This window comes from Mus musculus, chromosome 16, assembly GCF_000001635.26.
Source record: "Mus musculus strain C57BL/6J chromosome 16, GRCm38.p6 C57BL/6J".
Taxonomy (NCBI): domain Eukaryota; kingdom Metazoa; phylum Chordata; class Mammalia; order Rodentia; family Muridae; genus Mus; species Mus musculus.
In genome coordinates, this window is record NC_000082.6 from 3,847,190 (window position 1) to 3,860,917 (window position 13,728).

At 45.1% G+C, this 13,728-nt stretch overlaps 1 protein-coding gene across 2 annotated transcripts in view; it reads left to right on the forward strand.

Moving 5' to 3' along the window:
* The window catches only part of Zfp174 (zinc finger protein 174), a 25,266-nt gene continuing 11,538 nt past the window's right edge, over window positions 1-13,728 (forward strand). Inside the window, exons 1-3 of one of the 2 annotated variants that reach the window (NM_001081217.1) lie at window positions 34-1,085; window positions 2,162-2,381; window positions 7,022-11,691. In NM_001081217.1, coding sequence (NP_001074686.1) covers window positions 684-1,085; window positions 2,162-2,381; window positions 7,022-7,623 — 1,224 coding nt within the window. In that variant the 5' untranslated portion in view covers window positions 34-683 and the 3' untranslated portion in view covers window positions 7,624-11,691. Of the gene's footprint in view, window positions 1,086-2,161; window positions 2,382-7,021; window positions 11,692-13,728 lie in introns of those variants that run through there. The other variant, XM_011245945.2, reaches the window with a different exon arrangement.

The following is a 13,728-nucleotide window of genomic DNA, read 5'->3' on the forward strand; positions in this document are numbered from 1 at the left end:
CGGGCCTTCCCGTGGGTAGCTCTTGGAGCCAGTGGGCGTCTCCGTGGCGGGGCTCCGGCTCCTCCCCTAGACTGTGCTCTAGGGTTCCCGGTGTCCAGTCTCTGGCAAGGTGGGTCACCTGCAGGCGGGCACTGGCTTCTGAGCTGCCTCAGAACGTGGTGTCGCAGGTGGCTACTGGAACTGACACCCAACACTGCTGTGGAGCTGCGTGTCCGAGCTGACTGGGCCGCGGAGCCGCACTCCCTATCCTTAACCACGCATTGGTCGCGCTGTGGCCTTGGCTCTGCTTCGCTCAGAGGTGCTGGATCAGGTCGGTGTCTGCCAGATGCCGGAGAGTTGGTGCGAGCTACCCACAAGATGATAGCTTAAACTTTCCCTGGGGATTCCTCTACCGGCCCTAACGCGTTGTGAATTTCGCCAGATACAAAAATAAAATATTCTCTCCAGTGCCCTTCTGGGGTATTATGACTTTTCTCCTTAAAAACTGACGAAAAGACCGGGAACTATTTTGTTTTCAGAGTCTGGGATAAAGACTAGCAAATGAGAAAGCTATGTCTTTGCAGTCCTTCCAGGGAGGCTTCGTTCCTAACATTTTTCTAGCCTTCAGATTTCTCCAGAGCAAGGACCCAGAAGACATAATCAGTTTACCATTAGAGTGACACATTGTTCCCAGAGCCCCCAAAATGGCAGCTAGAATGGAGATAACTTTGAGCACCCACACTGAGGATTCTGACAAGCAAGAGAGACACATAATAATGAAGCTGGAAGAAAACCGTGGCCCCCCTCAGCAAAAAGCCTATCCTGACCCTGAGCTTTCCCGCCAGGGCTTCAGACACTTTTGCTATCAAGAAGTGTCTGGGCCCCAGGAAGCGCTCTCCTGCCTTCAACAGCTCTGCAGACAGTGGCTGCAGCCTGAACTACACACTAAAGAGCAGATTTTGGAGCTCCTGGTGATGGAGCAGTTTCTGGTCATCCTACCTCCAGAGATCCAGGCACAGGTCTGGCATCGGTATCCAAAGAGCAGCAGGGAGATTGTGACTCTGGTGGAAGATTTGCACAGAACATCCAAAAAACCAAAGCAGTGGGTAAGGAGGGTCCTATTTCTGTGGGTCCTAGGTAATGTTTTTGTTGTCTTTTGAGGTAGTGTTTTGTCTCATGATCCCTAGTTAGAGATTCCAGGCTTCAAAAGTTGCTTCCAGCCTGGAGGAATCCCCTTATCCCCCAAAGCCATAACCAGGGTTTCAGAAAACCGAGCCACTGGCACCCAGTGAGGAAGCAGAGAACTAAGCTATTCCTTCAGAGACTCCAACCTTGTAAGAGTAGGTTTTGTTTGTTTGTTTTTTAAGATTTTTATTTATTATATCTAAGTACACTGTAGCTGTCTTCAGATACACCAGCAGAGGGCGTCAGATCTCATTACGGATGTTTGTGAGCTGGGATTTGAACTCAGGACCTTTGGAAGAGCAGTCAGTGCTCTTAACCTCTGAGCCATCTCTCCAGCCCCCATAAGAGTAGTTTTAAGGAATCTCTACTGTCAGGTCTTCCCTGACCCACATCTTGAAGCTTTGCTACAATCAGAATTCTTAGCCAACAGGTCTAGCCTGTTCCATAGGAAACTAATTTTGGTGAAGCTCTGTGGACTTTGTTCCAGTGAAGTGTCTACCATATTGCCTTTGAATGGGAAAGTCTCAACTCAGTTCTCAGGTGTCTTGCCCCACCCCCTTCCCCAAGTGAAAGCCCAGCTGGAGCCACAAAAGGAAGCAAGTGACAGGTGGGGCAGCTTTGCTGGATCTGAGTGTCCTGGTCCTCTTTGGCAGGAAAACTTACCAAGTTGGAATGGCTTTCAGTGGCCCCTTACCATTCTCACGGGGCCTGTCTCTAGCAGAAGTAGAGAGGGGAGCATTGTTCATGATGATTCAGTAGTTTTGCAGCTCTCTTTTGATGATCTTGGCCCAAGCTGTGGGCACTACCTGGGAAGGCTGGCTGATTGTGAGGCAACCTCATTCTTTTTGCTCTGCCTGCTTTCCCTTTGCCTCCTTTTGGTGGCCTCTAGGTCCTTACCAGTTCTTCCCAGGGTAAGGGGGTCACTCTATAGCAGTGAGTGGCATGTTGCTCTCAGTTCATCAAGGAATGGAGAATTAATGGATAGCCCTTTTCCTAGGTGACTGTTTGTATGCAAGGGCAAAAGGTGCTCTTGGAGAAAACAGGAGCTCAGCTTGTAGAACAAGAACTTCGAGACTTTCAACCCCAAACTCCCAGCAGAGACATTCAGGAGGACTCTCTGGAAGAGCCTTCCTGCGAAGGATCTCACGAGCAGCTGAGTCCTCACCACTGGGAGAAGACTGTCCTCCAGGAACCAGTCCTCAGATTGACTGAGACAGGTAACCACTCTGGCTCTCTCACCAGCCTCTTTCCATCACAGCCTCCCATGGCTCTGCAAATGCAGTTGTGTTACATATACCCCCTTTAAAATTTATTATTTATGGGGGGGGGTGCCAAAGGGCACTTATGGAGGTCAGAGGACAACTTTGTGGAATCATTTCTTTCCTGTTACCTTTATTTGGGTTATAGAGATCAAACTCTGGTCTCTGGCTTGAGTAACCCTTACTTACTAATCCAGTTTCCTGGCCTTATAAAATTACACATGATAACTGATATTATTTTTGAGACAGTGTCTCACTATGCAGCCCCAGCTGGTCTGAAATTCACTCTGTAGACCTGAACTCACCGAGACCCACCTGCCTCTGCTTCCCAAGTGCTGGGATTAAAGGTCCACATTACCATACCCAGCCTGTTTGGGTGTTTCTTTGTCTGTTGAAGAATCACTGGATTCATTTGTAAAGTGGCTGCCCTGTCTGAGAGCCCTATCCACAAAGCAGAGGGTGCTTGTCCATATCCTTGCCAGCACTTCCTTTGGGCTGTTTTATTATGATGTAATATCCCTTGAGGTTTTGATTTTCATTCCCCTAATGAGTTGTGTTTGCCATTATTTCATATGTTTATTAAATTATATATCCTGGTCAGTGAGATGGCTCTGTGGGTAAAGGTACTTGCCACCAAGCCTGAAACCTGACTTCAATCCCTGAGGTCCACATGATGGAAGGAGGGAATCACTCCTGTAAGGTGTGTTCTCTGACCTTCACACACACACAATCATACAAACAATCATCCCTAACACACACACAATCATACAAACAACCATCCCTAACACACACACACAATCATACCTAATACACATACACACAACCATACAACCATCCCTAACACACACACACAATCTTACAAACAACTATCCCTAAAACACACACACAGACACACAGAGAGAGAGAGAGTAAATATAGTAAGACATTGTGAAAAGGAAATCTGATATTTTGTCTTTGGTTATTGGGTCTCATGTAGCCTAGGCTGGCTTCAAAGCCACTACAGAGCTGAGGGTGATCTTGAACTCCTGCTCCTCTAGCCTTTATCTCCTAAATCCTGTGACGAGAGGCCTTTGCCATCACTCCCAGTTTATAGAAGAATGCTAGTCATATGCTTTGCCCATTTTTAACTTGGAAGGTTTGTATTTTTATTGTTGAGGTTTAAGAGTTAAAAGGGGGAGGGGTCTGGATCCTAGACCTCACAGATGATAACTCATGAATGTTTTCTCTCATTCTGTGAATTATCTTTAGTATTTTGATGGTATTCCAAGAATCACAACTGTTTTTATGTTTTAAAATTTTTGTACTACATTTTTATTTATTTTCAGTGTACCTGTATGTGTGGGCATGCACATTCCATGTGCATATGTGAAAGTCAGAGATACAGTTCTCTTTTTCCACTATGTGGGTCCTGGGGGTCAAATCGTGTCATCAGGCTTGGCCAGAGTTGCCTTTACCCTCAGAGCCTCATCAGCCCAAGGTTTTCTTATTGATAGTCTCTGAGGTTTTTTTCTTTGCTTTGGCTTTTGGAGTCCTAGCTAAAATACCATTGCCCAATCAAATGATTCAGAGTCACATTTATGTTCTCTAAAGAGTTGTTTAGTTCTTCCATTCATTTTGAGTTAGTCTTTTTTGTATATGATAATTTTGTGTGTGTCACTAAGGTTACTATAACAAAAGCCCCTTAGACTGGGCAACAAATTTATTATTAACAGTTTTAAAAGTTAAGCCTAAAATCAGCTGGGGAGTTGGCTTAGTGGGTAAGAGTGTTTGCTGAGTTCAAATCCCTAGAAGCCAAATACACAGGCCTGGCTCCTGTAATGCCAGTGCTGGGGAGGGGCGTGGCGAGAGATCTAGCTCAGGGCCAGTGCTGGGCATGGGCGTGGCGAGGGATCTAGCTCAGGGTCAGTGCTGGGCATGGGCGTGGCGAGAGATCTAGCTCAGGGTCAGTGCTGGGCATGGGCGTGGCGAGAGATCTAGCTCAGGGCCAGTGCTGGGCATGGGCGTGGCGAGAGATCTAGCTCAGGGCCAGTGCTGGGCATGGGCGTGGCGAGAGATCTAGCTCAGGGTCAGTGCTGGGCATGGGCGTGGCGAGAGATCTAGCTCAGGGTCAGTGAAAGACCCTGTCTCAAGAGAATAAAGCAGAGTGACAGGACATTCAACATCTGTTTCTGGTCTCTTATGCTTTAGAGAGGCACACACAAGCAAATGCACCATACTGCCATACTGTAACACACACACAAACAAAAAGAAGTCCAAAGTTGGTACCACCAGGTGCAGTGTCTGAGGACCACACAGTAGTACCTGCCATGTGTCCCATGTGACTCAAAACAAAACAAAACAGCAAATGATGAAAAGATGAGGCTTTTCATCTTTTTGACAAGGCACTAATTCCATTCATAAGGGCTTCATCTTTATGACCCCGTCATCCCACCCCCCACCCCCACTCCCAGATACTACACTACCCATAAATTTAGGTAGATGTTTAGACAGAATGGGATTCTTTGGTACTCTTTGAAGCTTGTGAGCTGAGAGTCAGATGCAGTTATTTGCACCCAACCAATGGACAGAAGCAGCTGACCCCTGTTGTTAAACTAGGGAAGGCGGAGAGAAGCTGAAGAAGAGGGTGATTCTGTAGGAGGACCAGCAGTCTCAGTTAATCTGGACCCCCAAGATCTTTCAAACACCGGACCACCAAACAGACAGCACACACCAGCTGATATGAGGTCCCCAACACACATGTAGTAAAGGACTTCCAGGTCTGTGTTCATTCAGAGACGATGCACCTAACCTTCAAGAGACTGGAGGCCCCAGGGAGTTTGGAGGTCAGGTGGGGTGGGGGATGGGGGCATCCACAAGGAGAAGGGGTGGGATGGAAAAGAAGTGTGGAATGTAGAGCAGTCGGAGGGTGGATAGGGAGGGGTGGGGAATGGAATATGGAGTGTAAAAAATGAATTACAAATTAAAATTAAATTTAAAAAAGAAAAAGAAGAAGAGAAAAATCCAGTGATTCCAGGGCCACTTGCCAGAAAATGATTTCTTTCCCATTTGAATTGTTCTTAATATCCTTGATGAAGGCAGGCAGGCAGGCAGGCGGGCGTGCAGGCAGCAGGCAGGCAGGCAGCAGGCAGGCAGGCAGGCGGGCGGGCGGGCGTGCAGGCAGGCAGGCAGGCAGGCAGCAGGCAGGCAGGCGGGCGGGCGTGCAGGCAGGCAGGCAGGCAGGCAGCAGGCGTGGTGATGAATGCCTGGGATCTCAGCACTTAGGAGGTGGAGGCAGAAGGTCAGGCGCTTACCATCACCTTCAGTTCTGTAGTGAGTTTGAGACCAGCCTGGGCTATGTGAGACCCTGTCTCAGTGAACGAAGCAAAACCTTGATGAAATCACTTGGCAATAACTGTCTGAGCTCCTCATTACATGTAAGATTAATTAAAATCCAAAACTCAGCTCCCCAGCCACATTAGGCGTTTCCAATGCTCAGCAGTCACATCTGTCTCCAGATGTCATGGTGAGTGTGTATTCAGCACATGAGAACAAACTTTTCCCAAGTCTCCATTTCCCTGGCCCAGTCTAGCTCAGATCCATCTTGATCCTCAGCTCTGTCAGAAGGTGGACAGTTCCTTTAACTAGGATACACATCTAATTTGTATTCCATTCTCTAAATACTTAGGCTGTCAACAGTGCAGTGAGAAAAACAACATAGTCCTTGGATTTATCATCCTTTGAAGTGAAGGAGGCTGTTAGTCTTTGTCCATGTAAGAAAGGGATATTAATTCAAGGTACAGTAGGACATGTCTGTGGTCCCAGCTACTTAAGAGGATCACTTAGTCAACCTAGGTGATACAATTGGCCCTGTCAATGAATAATAACCCTTCAATTGTTATCCTTCATCATTGTTGGTACTTAGTTCTGATTTTTTTCTGTCTGTTTTCCTATACCTTTAAAAAAAAAAATGCTGGGCAGTGGTGGTGCATGCCTTTAATCCCAGCACTTGGGAGGCAGAGGCAGGTGGATTTCTGAGTTCAAGACCAGCCTGGTCTACAGAGTGAGTTCCAGGACAGCCAGGGCTACACAGAGAAACCCTGTCTCGAAAAACAAAATAAATAAATAAATAAATAAATAAATAAATAAATAAATAAATAAATAAATTTTATTTATGAGTATACTATAGCTGTCTTCAGATACACCAGAAGAGGGCATCGGATCCCATTATAGATGGTTGTGAGCCACCATGTGGTTGCTGGGATTTGAACTCAGGACCTCTGGAAGAGCAGTCAGTGCTCTTAACCACTGAGCCATCTCTCCAGCTCCTTTTGACCTTTTCTTAAAGATTGGAAGGACAGAAGGATAATTTGGTTCCTAGCTTTACTATAAATTAGGGACACTCCAGGAACTAATTAACTGTGCAGATTCCCAGGGCTAAGCCTCAGAGATTCTGGCTCATCACATGAAGGGTGGGGAACCTTGTGTTGATGGGTCCATAGGAGGCTAATGCACACATGCCACCAGCAGAGGCTGACAAACCTCACAACATATTTAAACTTCTATTCCTGGAGTTCTTTCTTCTAAGTGCAGAAAACAAAGCATATTATTTCTAATTATAGAGTCCTCCAGAATGAGAGGTGACAAGGAAAACCCGAAACAGGAGGAGGCAAGAGGAGCAAAGGCATGCACAGTCTTACATGGAAGACCTAAAGGGGGTACCCTGCACAGCCCTGAGCCAAGAGGGGTGACTGCAAGTGATGCCCGATTGTTGCAATGGCAGGTCAGACCCCCACAATCTCCCAAGTCACTTGCCCACTACCAGAAACATTGCAGAGAGCTGGAATATATCAGTAATCCCCTCAGAGGTCACCCGCTGAGAGAGTTAAAGAGAAGCAGAGGAGGCCGAAGAAGAAGCCTGAGTGGCCTCCTGCAGTGTCTTGGTCACCAGGCAGCCCACCCAGCCAAGAAACCTTACAGCTGTGAAGATTGTGGGAAAAACTTCACGTGGAATTCAGAGCTGAAGCGACACAGGAGAGTGCACACCGGGGAGAGACCCTACATCTGCGGGGAGTGTGGAAACTGCTTTGGGAGGCAGTCAACTCTGAAACTGCACCAGAGAATCCACACTGGGGAGAAACCATACCAGTGCAGCCACTGTGGCAAATGCTTTCGCCAAAGCTCCAACCTCCACCAGCACCACAGGCTCCACCACGGGAACTGAAGCCATGCTGTGTGTTGTAGAGTCCTAGGGAAAGGCTTTTGGTCTCTCCCTTCTCTTACTTGCCTGTAAATCGCAAAGTATCTTTTGTGACTTACAAACAGAGCAAGTGGCCTTTGGGAAGTGATGGGTCAATAATCAACTTGTAAGGAGGTCAGAAAGAGGCTGATGGGGCCTGACTATAAGGAAAGCTGATCTGGGTCTTGGAGCACAGAGAGCTGCAGTCTCGGCAGAGTGAGGACTAGTTACTGAAGAATAGTCAGAATGAGCTGCAAGTGACTTTAATTAATTAATCTTCATCTTCTAAAATACAGTTGTTTTCATGTGTACACTTGAGCAGTTGATGAGAATGCAAAGAAAGCATTCACCGGAGAGTCCTCTAAGAGTCTTTCTGCAACTGACTTTTTTGGTAGTGGTAGTTTTTAATTACTTTTATTTATTTTTAAGACCGGTCTCTCTATATAGCCCTAGCAGTGCTGGAACTCAACTCTGTAGACCAGGCTGGCCTGGAACTCAGAAATCCACCTGCCTCTGCCTCCCAAGTGCTGGTAAAAAGGTATGTGACCCCAAACCCTGCTATAACTAAAGACAAATTGAGAATGTGTGTGTGTGTGTGTGTGTGTGTGTCTGATTAAAAGTTTCTAAGTAAGTAGACAGTACTTTTATTTGAATTATATTTGAGGGAACTTTTTATGTCAAAGCACTTTTGATTTACAAAAGGTGTTCCACCTCCAGCCCACGATATAAGGGAAAGCTCCCAAGAGAAGTAAGTACTGCTCTGGTGGACAGGGGAATTCTGCCTGTTCTTAAATAAGCCATTAGCTTTAAAACTGTGACTAGTGTGTTCACGGTGTTTACAATTGGATTATGGGAAGGGTTATACAATTAAGTGACTCCAGGAAAATTATTGAAATAGATTAATTTATGATAGGTAAATTGTACCTCCATAGCCTTTTAAAATAACAGAATATTTATATAAAATGTTAAGAGTTCCAGAAGTGGGTCTAGGAACCTTCCCATGCCAAACTCTTGTTTTCTTAAAGTAGAAAGTAGAGCCCAATCAGTAATCACCCTAGGGAAGGCACCCTCTTCCTCCATTTCGGCAGATATGTGTAAGTAGGATGTGGTGGCCATTCTTCTGAAGGCATCAATGCCAAGTCACTGCCTTTATCTTCAATATTCAGCTGGGCCTTACCTCTTCCCCAGCCCACACACCACTGCTAGCCAGAGCCTTTATAGTTTATACACATAGACACATACACACACACAACTTTCCTCTAAGCCACCTTCACTGCTGTCTTGTAATAACTTCTTAGTCATGTCTGAATTTGTTTTCTACTGGTGCTATAACAACTGAATGCAAACTTGGTGGTTTAACACAAAACTTCGCTTATACTGCAAGTTAAAGGTCTGAAATCAGCCTCAGCCATAATCTCCTTGAGCAGGGTTTCCCATTGGAGACTCTGAGAGGTAAATTGGTTTCCTTGACTTTTTCAGCTTCTAGCAGCCCACTCCATTCTTGGATGCTTATATTGGGTATAGCAGGATAATCTCCACATCTCAAGATCTTCAGTAATACTTACAAAATGTTCATTTTGCCATTTAAGGGATCATCTGCTGGTTCCAAGGATTAGGATATACGTGGAGGACCATCATTTGGCCTACCTTCCATCCATGTATGTCAACTTGGTCACTAAAAGGGGATCTCCAAAAGAGATGGAACATAGGATTGTTTGTAAGGGTTGGCACGGGGGCAATGGCTAGAGTTTTGCTACCTGGAATCTTTCATAGTATGTTTCCTGTCTTCGGATTACACAGCAGTAATCGTTCGGCGTCTTTGGGCACCTGTTCAAACCTTTAATTTATGTGACAAACTCACAGTTAACATTTTTCTTTTCCAAACAGTGTCAAGGCCATGCTGCTGCCTTGCCTGCTTGTCCCCAGCCCAGTTTTCCTTTGTATGAGGCTCACCTCCCAACAACGGATGGCATGAGGGTCCAATGGCACAGAAGGCTCTTGGGTACTGCATTCAGATATAGGGGTTCCCTCATCTCCTTCATCCATTCATGCTTCCCCAGAGCCTCCGCACAGTCTTGACCTACCTACTTTCCTTGCGGCCAGCTTCCCTTTCCTGGACCCCAACCTAAGAAAATAACCTATCATGCAGCTCTGGCTCCTACCCATCCCATTGGCTCTGCCATATTTCTGGGTCCTGCCTAGCACATACTGGTGTCAGCTTAGGGGTGACTCCTGCTTTCAGTGTTTGATTCCCCGAGTTAGCCCCAGGGAGACCCAAGGAGAAGGGAAACATCCCCAGGTAGTGGAGGTCTGTACACCAAAAGAACCCTTTTTCATATCCAGCAGGTAAGGTGCCAATCAATCCCACAGTACAACTGTCACTCCAGTAAGACTGGCAGTGACTCCTCACAGTGCAAGACTGCTCCTCAAACTAAAATGTTTCCGTTATTGCTTCATTGAAGTATTACACGTACCAGAAAACTTGTGCACTTATAGTATACGGTTCAGTGTTTACCATACAGCATTTAGAGCTGTGCCTCTGTCACTCCAGTCTTGTTTTAAGATACTGTCAGTGTCACAGAGAAGTGAAGCTTAAACATTAGCAGTCATTGCCTGCTCCTGTCACAGCTTATGCCTCTGGAAAATATCTTCTGTGCACACCAGGTGTGCACTGTGTCATACGTCAACACTTTCTTCCCTAGTCCTGTTGTGTTGTGTGAAGGGGCTTTCAGTCCCTCTATTGGTTGATGGAATTGTGTAATTGCACCCTGGTTATTGTGAATAGAGTAATGTTGTTCTAACGTTATATCCAGGTTTTTATGTTTCACTTCTCATGGGTACATGCCTAGGGGCCGAGCAAAGCTCCCTGCTAGGCCATGTGATAATCCTGCTGATCAAACTGTCTCCAACGTGCTTACACTACACTTTACACTTGCCAGTTTCTGCACACCTTTAACATAATTACTGTCTTGTTTCAGATTTTGGCTTTCTGAAGCAGGCTTTCATGTCTGGCATAGAACTCACAATCCTAGCTGACCGTGACCTTCCTGCCTCCACCTCCCAAGTATCAAGGTTACAGGCATGTGTCACCATGTACAGTTTTCATGGAATCTGTCTTTGTGATTATTGTTATCCCAGAGTAAAGTGGTCTCTTTTATGGTCTTGATTTTCTTTTTCCTGATGACTAATGATGTATTTGTTTCTTGTCTTTATATTTGCTTTGAAGAAATGGCTATTTAAAATTCCCCTCCCCTCTGGTGTTTTGAGCCAGGATCTTGCTGTATAGCCCTGGCTGGCCTAGAACTCACTACATAGATCAGGCTGGCCATGAGTTTGAAATACTGCTCCTGCCTGTTTGTCAAATCTTTTGCTCTCTGTTGTTTTCCAGCAGGAGTCTTTGCTCTGTAGCTTAGGCTGGCTGGGCTTACAGCAGTCTTCTTGCCTCAGCCTTGAGTCCTGGGTTTACAAATGTGAGCCACCATAACTATCTCTGTGGCCCTTTTAAAATGGGCTATCATTTTTTATTGCTGGGTTTTAAGAATTCTTTAAATATTCTGGGATGAAGTCCTTATGATGAAGTCCTTGAAAACAGTTTCTCCCATTCTTTGGAAATACATTCTTGTGTAATTGTTTTGTTTTTGCAGTGAGGGTTGATACAATCTCCAGCATAACTCAGGCTAGCCTCAAACTTGCAATCCTCCTGTCCTAACCAGGATGGGATGACAGATGTACACGCGTGCCCAGCGGTACATATCTGTAATGAAAACAGCTGTTACTTGTCAAAATACAAGGAACCAAATTCTCTGTTTCTAAATTGCCAGTGTAAAGTAGCCTGACATCCCTGTGATTTAATGAAATTAAGGACCCTTGGAGCACAATTTCTATCATTCCTCCAAGCCTGTTGGGTCACATCACCCACAGACTTCCCTGTGCCAGTCATGCATGGCTTGTGGTTCCTAAGGAAAATTTAAATATCTATTAAAATAGTTCTATTAGTCTTTGGAATAAACATTTTCCCACTGAAATAAAGATGGTATTGATTACTTCATAAGCAACAGATGTTGGTAAGTACTTGACATACAAGACTTTTTTCCAATTATGGGGACTGAACTCATCTCATGCAGCAGACTTGAGAGACTATTTTTCTATTGTTATTACTATTTTAGGAAGAAAACCCCCACAAATGTTCAGAATCCACATACTCTAGACCACATCACATAGCCAGACAGACAATTAAGAGCAGATCTGAGTTCCAGGTTGTTGTTTCTTAGTTTACTAACTGGGTCTTTGGTTGGTATGGGTTGATGGGATTTCACTGTGTTGCCTAGGATGGCCTCAAATTCTTGGACTCAGGCAGTCCTCCTGCCCCAGCCTCCTGAGTTTCTAGGACAACAAAACACATGACACAATTACTGTTTTATTTTTTTCATGGATTTCTGTCTTAGTTATTGTTCTATTACTGTAAGGAGATACCGTGACCAAGGCAATTTCAAAAAGAAAATGTTTAATTGGGGGTTTACTTAGAGTTTCAGAGGGTTAGGCCATTTCCATTGCGGTAGGAAGCATGGTGGCAGATAGGCAGACATGGTCTGGGGCAGAAGCTGAGGGTTTTCATCTAACCCAAAGGCATTGGCCGGGGTGGGGGTGGGGCGGCTGGTGTGGGCTTTTGAAACCTCAAAGCCCCTAGACACCTTCTAGGAGAACCACATCCTTCCTTAACAGTTTACCAACCAGACACCAAACATTCAAATATATGAATTTATGGGGACAGTCTTACCTTTCCTTTTGTGACATGTGGTTTCCTTAAAAAATAGTGCCTGAACTGAGTACCTAGCCTAGCAATGTATGAAGCCCTAAGGTCAACCCCTAACATTGCACAACCTCTGTTCCCTGGATATATGCACAACTTCTCAAGGAAGAAGTTGGTGTATTGAACTGGAAGTCCACATGTAGCTAGATAGTATGGCTGGAGAAGACATAACAGAAATGGTCTCATTGTAGACTTCACTGTTATCCTAAGGACAACAGAATGTCAGTAGAAAGTGTCTTTGAATGGTGACCCAATCACACCATACTTGACTATTTTACTTAACTGGCTGGATAAAGTTTACTCTTGGATGAGGACAATTAAGTAGAGAAGCAGGTTTGGGCTTTCTTTGGTTTGGTTTTTGTTTTGTAATGCTAGGACCCATACAGGGCTTCCCAGATACTAAATAAGAACCCTTTCACTGAATTATATCCCCAGCATGTTTGAGAAATAGTAAGATATCATTCACAGAAATTCATGGAAGAATGGATAAGGAGTTGGGAAAATTTATAGATAAGAAATTGGCTTCTCATATTCCTAGAGGTGGAGAAGTCCAAGACTCATGTGCTGGCAGACCCCCGTATCTGGAAAGGGCCCTTTTATAGATAGTGTGATCTTGATGGGTCCTCACATGATGGAGAGTTCTGGCTAGTTCTCTCAAGTTTCTTTTATAAGGTAACTAAATAAGGGGTTCACATTCATGACCTAATCACTTTCCAAAGTCCCCCACCTTCTAAAACTATCCCCTGGGAGCTAGGATTTTAACATGAATTTTGGGAGACAAACATTGAAATCACAGTGTGAAGGAAGAAGAGGAGGTTCAATTGTATGGATAGAGTACCATGACCTGGAAGCAAACAAGCTAAATGTATGCAGTGTCAGATAGGTATTTGGATTTCTCAAAAATGTTCAAAGGAGAATGTTTTAGGTACAGGAATTGCAACAGAGGAGAAACCTGGGCTGACATCAGATAAATCTGTGCAGTCATAAATATGGCTAAAATCATTCAGGAGAAACCATTTACCCAAGGTGAGCCAAGAACACACTGACTAATCGGAAGCACATTAGATAGAATGCTGCTCCCAAGGGTCGAGCTGTGCGGAGGGGGTATGTGCGAGGACCAAGCCTGCTTGAGCACCTATGGTAATGGTTAATGTAGGCAACATATAGAGACAGTCTCAAAGCCAATCAGGCGTAAGAGCACACCAGCGCGGCTTCCTCTGGTGCAACATTGGTCAGTGCTTCCCATCATGCTATAGAAACAAAGGTCTCTGTAGCCTCAA